The sequence below is a fragment of the Bison bison genome, unplaced genomic scaffold, assembly GCF_000754665.1.
Source record: "Bison bison bison isolate TAMUID 2011002044 unplaced genomic scaffold, Bison_UMD1.0 scf7180017864304, whole genome shotgun sequence".
Taxonomy (NCBI): Eukaryota; Metazoa; Chordata; class Mammalia; order Artiodactyla; family Bovidae; genus Bison; species Bison bison.
Genome location: NW_011494876.1, coordinates 15,009,530 through 15,019,306, shown reverse-complemented (window position 1 = coordinate 15,019,306; position 9,777 = coordinate 15,009,530). Strand labels below are relative to the sequence as shown.

The following is a 9,777-nucleotide window of genomic DNA, read 5'->3' as shown; positions in this document are numbered from 1 at the left end:
ATCCAGCGGATGTTGGCAATTTGATCTCTGGTTCCTCTGCCTTTTCTAATCCAGCTTGAACATCTGGAAGTTCACAGTTCACGTATTGCTGAAGCCTGGTTTGGAGAATTTTGAGCATTACTTCACTAGCGTGTGAGATGAGTGCAATTGTGTGGTAGTTTGAGCATTCTTTGGCATTGCCTTTCTTTGGGATTGGAATGAAAACTGACCTTTTCCAGTCCTGTGACCACTGCTGAGTTTTCCAACTTTGCTGGCCTATTGAGTACAGCACTTTCACAGCATCATCTTTCAGGATTTGAAATCCAAATTCAGGATCTGGGATTCCATCACCTCCACTAGCTTTGTTCGTAGTGATGCTTTCTAAGGCCCACTTGACTTCCCATTCCAGGATGTCTGGCTCTAGGTGAGTGATCACACCATTGTGATTTATCTGGGTCATGAAGATCTTTTTTGTACAGTTTTTCTGTGTATTCGTGAGTCTGAGTGAACTCCGGGAGTTGGTGATGGACAGGGAGGCCTGGCGTGCTGCGATTCATGGGGTCGCAAAGAGTCGGACACGACTGAGCGACCGATCTGATCTGATCTGTGTATTCTTGCCATCTCTTCTTAATATCTTCCGCTTCTGTTAGATCCATACCATTTCTGTCCTTTATCAAGCCCATCTTTGCATGAAATGTTCCCTTGGTATCTCTAATTTTCTTGAAGAGATCTCTAGTGTTTCCCATTCTATTGTTTTCCTCTATTTCTTTGCATTGATTGCTGAGGAAGCCTTTCTTATCGCTTCTTACTATTCTTTGGAACTCTGCATTCAGATGCTTATATCTTTCCTTTTCTCCTTTGCTTTTTGCTTCTCTTCTTTTTACAGCTATTTATGAGGCCTCTGCAGATAGCCATTTTGCCTTTTTGCATTTCTTTTCCATGGGGATGGTCTTGATCCCTGTCTCCTGTACAATGTCACGAACTTCCCTCCATAGTTCATCAGGCAATCTGTCTGTCAGATCTAGTCCCTTAAATCTATTTCTCACTTCCACTGTATAATCATAAGGGATTTGATTTAGGTCATACCTGAGTGGTCTAGTGGTTTTCCCCACTTTCTTCAATTTAAGTCTGAATTTGAAATTTAAGTCAGTTGTTTCATTTGCTATTATTTTCTTCCATTCTGAGGGTTGTCTTTTCACCTTGTTTGTAGTTTCCTTTGCTGTGCAAAAGCTTTTAAGTTTAATTAGGTCCCACTTGTTTATTTTTCTTTTTATTTCCATTACTCTAGGAGATGGGTCATAGAAGATCTTGCTTTGATTTATGTTGAGTATTCTGCATATGTTTTCCTCCAAGAGTTTAATAGTTTCTGGTCTTACACATAGGTCTTTAATCCATTTAAAGTTTATCTTTGTGTGTGGCATTCGGTAGTGTTCCAATTTCATTCTTTTACACATAACTGTCTAGTTTTCTCAGCACCACTTACTGAAGAGCTATCTTTGCCCCATTGTATATTCTGGCCTTCTTTGTCAAAAATAAGGTACCCATAAGTACATGGGTTTACCTCTGGGTTCTCTGTCTTGTTCCATTGGTCTATATTTCTGTGTTTGTGCCAGTACCATACTGTCTTGATGACTGTTTAGTTCAGTTGCTCAGTCATGTCCAACTCTTTGCGATCTCATGGACTGCAGCATGCCAGGCTTGCCTGTCCATCATCAGCTCCCAGAACTTGCTCAGACTCATGTCCATCAAGTCAGTGATGCCATCCAACCATTTCATCCTCTGTTGTCCCCTTCTCCTCCTGCCTTCAGTCTTTCCCAGCATCAGGGTCTTTTCCAGTGAGTTAGCTCTTCGCATCAGGTGGCCAAAGTATTGGAGTTTCAGCTTCAACATCAGTCCTTTCAATGAATATTCAGGACTGGTTTCCTTTAGGATTGACTGGTTTGATCTCCTTGCAGTCCAAGGGACTCTCGAGAGTCTTCTCCAGCACCACAATTCAAAAGCATCAGTTCTTCGGCACTCAGCTTTCTTTATAGTCCAACTCTCACATCCACACATGACAACTGGAAAAACCATAGCTTTGACTAGACAGACCTTTGTCAGGAAAGTAATATCTCTGCTTTCTAATATGCTGTCTAGGTTGGTCATAGCTTTTCTTCCAAGGAGCAAGCATCTGTTAATTTCATGGCTTCAGTGATTTTGGAGCCCAAGGAAGTAAAGTCTGTCATTGTTTCCATTGTTTCTCCATCTATTTGCCATGAAGTGATGAGACCGGATGTCATGATCCTCGTTCTTTGAATGTTGAGTTTTAAGCCAGCTTTTTCTCTCTCCTCTTTCACTTTTTATCAAGAGGCTCTTTAGTTCCTCTTTGCTTTCTACCAGAAGGGTGGTGTCATCTGCGTATCTGAGGTTATTGATATTTCTCCTAGCAATCTTGATTCTAGCTGTTATATCATGCTTAGGAATTACACACTAGAAGATGGGATTGTCCATTATTTTAGATGAGGTGGGCAAGGCTTTGAGAGTTCAAGTACCTTTGCCAAAGTAGCATGGCAAGGAAGAAGGGAAACTACAAATTGAGGCCAAGTTATGTAACTCTGAAGTTCACACTCTCAGCTTACATTTCTGCGCATTATACATTGAATTAATATATATATTATTAACATATATATGTGTATTTTCTTACTGCCAATTTTCATTTTTAACAAACTCTTTGCTCTGCATGAATCCAGAATTTTCTTGGAAATCCACTTACTAGTTCACTTTTTTTGTTATTTTTCTTAGTGTTATGACTACATTCCACTTGGTCTATGGAACAGTGTGTTTTTAAATAACACTTTATCTGAATTTTAAGGATTTTCAGGATATTGATTTTATATTATAGCCAAGGAAAAATATGTTGGTGTTAGTATAGACTTGGATTTGTATAATTTCAGGTAAGTCCAAAGGTTTAGAACTTTAAAATAGGAACAATGTAAGTTTCCCATAAAAGTCAATGATTAAGGTAGCTGAAGACCTAGTAGATGGAACATTCCAGAAATTTTCTTCCAGTTTATCCTGTACAGCAGTTCTGCATTAATCTTGCTAAAACAGCTCCCATCTCCCATGTCTCTATTTCCATAGTGTCAAGTTTGAATCTCAGCCTTGCACTGAAAATTCACTGTATAAATTTGATGAATACGGACAGTGCTCTGGCATCATTCTAAGATGATTATTTTAAATCTGCTGGAATAAATCACACAAAATAAAAAGAAGGCCTTACAGCATAGATCAAATAATATGTATTGATTGATGCTCAATATTAATACACTAAGTCACCTTTGAACACAATGAGGATTTGTTAGCTATGTAGAGAAATGATACTTAATGCTAATTTTTAAAGATTAATTTTCCTTTGCTGTTTCCAACTGGATGATATTCTCTTTGGCTAACAAATCAGAATACAGATTTCATCTACCTCAGTGTATCAGTATATAAAATCTTTGGTCCCAGAAAATATTTCATTAACCCTCAAAATTGGCACAGACATTATAAAAATGTTTTCAAGTCATGCCTCTGCTTTGAACAGCCTTTCAGGATCTTCTCATTCATTTTCCCTGTGTTAAGATCTGGTATCTTAAGAATCATTTGGAGAGGCCCTATGAGAGCTGGCCTCAGTCAGTGCAGCCTTCTTTAAGTTCTTAGATGTGTGAAATTCTCATCCATCTCAGTGACTTCATGTATACTATTCCCTCTGCAGGTGACACCACACCTCTCCTTCATAACAAACTCTTTGATCCTGACCTTTTTGCATTTTGGGGGCATTGCTGTTTCTTCAGAGAAAGCTTCACTGATCCTGTCTTTAAGTTGTGTCCCCCAGCTAAAATCTCTGATTGTGCAATTTGGTTTCTTTCTTAGATTCATCATGGTCGGTGTCTGTTGTGATTACTTGTCTAATTTGTTATGCAGAATAAGAGCTCTCTGAAGATACTGCTCTGTCTGTTTTTGCTCACTGATAAATCCTTGACAATTAGCACGAGGATTGATGCCATAATGAATGTTGCTTACAAGGTAGTTGGAAAGAAACCCAGCATCTCTGTTACCAGGATTAGGATTCTTCTGCTTGACAGGTTTCTAGGAAAACATACTATCAGTATAAGGGAGAGCTTATAAAACTTCAAAACAGTGTCTGAGTCCCCCACCAAACCCATTTCCATCAGAGCATGAGTTAATTTGCATTACTGATACATGTAAAGGACACAAATAGTTTTTAAAAATTAAGCAAGTCTTGGGCAGTGTTGTAGTCTTCCCAACCATTAAAAAGAATACATTTGAATCAGTTCTAATGAGGTAGATGAAACTGGAGCCTATTATACAGAGTAAAGTAAGCCAGAAAGAAAAACACCAATACAGTATACTAACGCATATATATGGAATTTAAAAAGATGGTAACAATAACCCTGTGTACGAGACAGCAAAAGAGACACTGATGTATGGAACAGTCTTTTGGACTCTGTGGGAGAGGGAGAGGGTGGGATGATTTGGGAGAATGTCATTGAAATACGTATAATATCATATACGGAATGAGTCGCCAGTCCAGGTTCGATGCACGATACTGGATGCTTGGGGCTGGTGCACTGGGATGACCCAGAGGGATGGTATGGGGAGGGAGGAGGGAGGAGGGTTCAGGATGGGGAACACATGTATACCTGTGGTGGATTCATTTCGATATTTGGCAAAACCAATACAATATTGTAAAGTTTAAAAATAAAATAAAATTAAAATAAAAAAATAAAAACTATCTTTAATGACAGTACTGCTAAAAGTAATATTGAGGATTTTTATAACCTAAATGTTTTTTTCATTAAGTCAATTCACTTATATTATCATATTACTGCAACAGAGTCTGTATTCAGTTAGATGTACCTCTCTTTATATTTGCATGAATTTAAATTTGATTTACACATGTTGGAAAGGGCAGTAGACAGTATTCTGGTAGTTTATCAAAGATAATGTGGCTGTTTGTTGTGACTCTGGTTCTAGGCAGTATGAAACTGTGGTTCCACTTGAAGATTCTATTGTGACTGAGGTTACAGCAACTCTGCAAGAATGGGCCAGTCTGTGGAAACAGCTCTATGTGGTAAGTAGTTGGTAATTAGTTTGCTAAATCAACAAAGTTCCATTGTACCAAGATAAAAAATTATGGTACTTAGCCAATTGCAAATTTATAGACTTTTGAATATTTGCAGATTTTCAAATGTATGTTCCTAATATTAATTGGAATATAGTAGACTTGAGTTTTGTCCAACCTGAAGAGAATACAGTATTCATATGCCTGCAGTTTTCTCCATCCTATTCCAGCCCGTAGAATGAAGTTCCATCACATCAAGGATTTTAGCTGTCTTACTCAATTGCTGTATCCTCAGAACCTTTCATAAAACAGATTTTTATTAATTGAATGAACAAACTTCATAGTTACTAATACATTGTGAACCTAATAGTGGGTAAAGATCAAGAAGCTGTATTACCACTTTCTTACAGCTACTTAAGTGATATGTCATATATGATACTTTTTGCCAGGCCAATAATTACTAGATAAATAAAACCTCAGTTCGTATCCTCTGGAAACTTAGAGAGTAGAGGGTGATAGAACACAAAAATATAGACTAAAAATAAGTGACGGGGTTTGGGTTCTGAACAAGATGAAGTAAACACATTCTGTTTTACTCTTCCTACTAATCACAATAAAAATTCTGGACAAAACCCATAAAATGCCCTATCAGAACACTCTGAAAGTTAGGAAACAGAAGGTGGATGATTAGGGACATTGAAATTCACAGATTGAGTGAGTGCCCTGGTTGTCTTTTTTTCTTGCCTTCCATATATCCTGGACTGGGCTGTAGAGAAGACTACAACCTAGAAATGCTAATGAGTGTAGACAAAATAATAATACCAAGGAAAGCCTGTTCTCTCTAGCCAAAGGATGGCCCAGCAAGATAGAAACGTCCTATTCTGTCTGTTCTGTAGGAGAATATCACAATAAAATCTGTACCCCCTCCCATTCCAACAGGCATTACAGCAGGGGTATTGACAATCAGAGGTTTGTCTCACAAACACCCTTCCCCCACCTGCAGTAACAGGGAGATGTCCCCCTTCAGTGCAGCCTGTGGCTCAGACTCTGACTTCTGCTTTTTTCTGCTCCAGTAATGAGGCAGTGCCCTTCCTCAGCAGAGCCTGTTCAGTTCAGTTCAGTTCAGTTCAGTTGCCCAGTCGTGTCCGACTCTTTGTGACCCCATTAATCTCAACACGCCAGGCCTCCCTGTCCATCACCAACTCCCGGAGTTCACTCAGACTCACGTCCATCGAGTCAGTGATGCCATCCAGCCATCTCATCCTCTGGCGTCCCCTTTTCCTCCTGCCCCCAATCCCTCCCAGCATCAGAGTTTTTCCAGTGAGTCAGCTCTTTGCGTGAGGTGGCCAAAGTACTGGAGTTTCAGCTTTAGTATCATTCCTTCCAAAGAACACCTGTAGGGAAGACTGATTTCCACCCCACCAGAAGTTTCAAGGTGGCAACTCTCTTCAGCAGAGCCTCTGGGTGAGACTCTGGCCTTTATAACTACACAACATTAACAAGGTGGTACCCTTACCCTGCAGAGTTCTGAGGCAAAACTCAACTTTCCCCCATGCTCTGGAGAAAGGAAGAAGCATTTCTCCACAGAGAAGCCTGTGGTGAGAGCTCTTGATTTCCACCCCCACTGCAATAATAAGGTGCTACCCTCCCCAGCCAAGCTGTGGGTTGTACTTTAACTTTCACAACTCTCCACTCCCCTGCTTATTACCCTATTTTCTATGACTGCCCTGCTGAAATGAGGCAGTGCTTCTCCCCACTCAAGCCCATCCTAAGGATAATGGGAAGTGGAGTTCTGTCATCTAGATAACATGCAAATAGGGAAAACCAAGGAGTACTGGAGCGACTTTATAAACTAAATTGACATTTCAGTCACAGTGCACAAAAGTCCACAAAAGGGGTCTCAAAGAATTGGACACGACTGAGCAACTGAACAACCCCCACCACCGCAAAAGTGAGCCTAGGATCACATTCTCAATGTGAACAGGTTGACTAAAAGAAAAGATTTAAGTAGAAATTAGAGTGTCATAATTCCTACTTAATTAAAATGTCCATCTTACAGCTCCAAATTACTTGTCATATGAAGAAATCAGGAAAAATGCAACTCTAGTAAGAAGGGACAATCAGCAGAAGCTAACTGTGAAATGACACAGATGTTGGAGCCATCAGCAAGGATTTAAAAGCATTTGAGAAAATTCAGCAGTTTCGTGATTAAAAACTCTTAGAAAACTAGGAATATAAGATATCTCACTCTGATAAAGGGCATTTATAAAAACATATAGCAAATGTCATACTTAGTGATAAAAGTCTGCTTTGAGGAATAAGGTAAGGATGTCTGCTCTCAACAAGTCAGTTCAACTTAGTACTAGAAGACTTAAGGCAAGAAAAAGAAAGAAGAGACATATGGGTTAGAGTGAAGAAATAAAGCTGTTCACATTTGCAAACAATATGATTGGCTACATAACAAATCCCAAGGAATCTACAAACACTAGAGAATACAAAAGATAGTTCTGAAAATAAATAAGTTTTCAGTTACAGGATATCAGGTCAAAATACAGAATCTCGCTCTCTCTTTCTGTCACATACACAGACATACACACAATCATATTGCCATATATTGGCAGTGAACAGTTGGAAACCAAATTTTAAAACACATACCATTTACAATTGCTCAAAAATGAAACATTTGGTATAAATACAACAGAACATACAATTTCCATGTACTAAAAACCACAAAAATGCTAATGAACAAAAGTGAAGAAGACTTAAGTAAAGGGCCAGGCATGACATGTTCATGGATTGGAAGACTCACATATTAAAAATGTCTGTTCAACACAGATTGATCTATGTATTTAATTCTTGAAAAGTCCTAGCAGGATGTTTTCTAGAGAAGATGATTTAAAAATTTTTAAGGGAATACAAAATAAGAATAAAGTTAGAGGAATCATGTTACCTGATTTTAAGGCTTACTTACAGTTACAGTAATCAAGATGGAGTGGTCCTGGCCAAGGATAGACACAGATCGTAGATAAAGGGAGCAGGACAGAGAGTTGAGATGTATCAGTAGGTTTAGTCAAGTAAGGGCCAACTGATTTTTGGCAAAGGTGCAAAAGTGAAAGAAACATGCTCTTGTCGCAAATGGATAAATGGAGTAGTTGGGCATACAGAGGCAGAACAAAAACAAAACCAAAACCTTGACTTAAATCTCCTTCCTTATACAACGGACTAACTCACATTGGATGATAGACAAAAATGTAAAATATAAAACCAAACGTTTTAGGAAAACATATAGGAGAAAAACTTTATAACCTGCGTTTAAGTGAAGAGTTCTTAAGCATGACACTGAAAGAATAGTTCATAGAAGAAAAATTTGATAAACTGGATTTCATCAAAGTGAAAAATTTTTGCCCTTGAATGACCCTGTTAAAAGATGAGAAGATAAGCCATAGACTGGAAGAAAATATTTTCAAATCACATATCTGTCAGAAGACTTGTATGTAGGATATATAAAGGACTTTGTAAGCTGAACAGTAATTCTAACAATAATGTCTAACAATTCAGTTAGAGAAGGACAGAAAACTTCATCAAGGAGAAGTCTTGATGAAGTCATCTCCTTCATAAGGAGAGCTAATTAGAACATGACAAGATTTTCCATATAATTAGCCATTGTTGTTGTTGAGTCGATAAATTGTCTCCAACTCTCTGTGACCCCATGGACTGCAACATGCCAGGCTTTGCTGTCCTTCACTACCTTCGGGGGTTTTCTCACGTTCATGTCCATTGAATCAGTGATGCTATCCAACCATCTCATCCTCTCCCACCCCCTACTTCTTTTGCCTTCAATCTTTCCCAGCATCAAAGTCTTTTCCAGTGATTCAACTCCTCATATCAGATTGCCAAAGTATTGGAGTTTCAGCTTTAGTATCAGTCCTTCCAGTGAATATTCAGGACTGATTTCCTTTAGGATTGACTGGTTTGATCTACTTGCTTGATCTAGATTCCATGGGAATCTCAAGAGCCTTTTCCAGCACTATAGTTCAAAAGCATCAATTCTTCAGTTCTCAGTCTTCTTTATGGTCCAACTCTCACATCCATACATGACCACTGGAAAAACCATAACTTTGACTAGATGGACCTTTGTTGGCAAAGTGATGGCTTGCTTTTTAATATGCTGTCTAGGTTTGTCATAGGTTTTCTTCCAAGGAGCAAGCATCTTTTAATTTCATGGCTGCAGTCACTGTTTGCCCAAGAAAATAAAATCTGTCACTGCTTTCCACTTTCCCCACTTCCGTTTGCCATGAAGTGATGGAACCAGATACTATGATCTTAGTTTTTTGAATGTTGAGTTTCAAGCCAGTTTTTTCACTCTCCTTTTTCACCCTTATCAAAAGGCTCTAGTTCCTCTTCACTTTCTGCCATTAGAGTGGTATCATCTGCATATCTGAGGTTATTGGTATTTCTCCTAGCAATCTTGATTCCAGCTTGTGATTCATCTAGCCCAGTGTTTTGCATGATGTACTCTGCATAGAAGTTAAATAACCAGAGTGACAGTATACAGCCTTGTTGTACTGCTTTTCCAATTCTGAACCAGTCTGTTGTTCCATGTTTGGTTCTAACTGTTACTTCTTGACCTGCATACAGTTTTCTCAGGAGCCAGATGAGGTGGTCTGGTATTTCCATCTGTTAAAGAATTT

General features: G+C 38.7%; 1 protein-coding gene across 1 annotated transcript in view; it reads left to right on the top strand.

Annotated features, from left to right (window-relative positions):
• The window catches only part of DOCK3 (dedicator of cytokinesis 3), a 283,176-nt gene that overhangs the window by 37,641 nt on the left and 235,758 nt on the right, over positions 1-9,777 (top strand). The window contains exon 5 of the mRNA XM_010851790.1: positions 4,999-5,095. Coding sequence (XP_010850092.1) covers positions 4,999-5,095 — 97 coding nt within the window. The remainder of the gene's footprint in view (positions 1-4,998; positions 5,096-9,777) is intronic.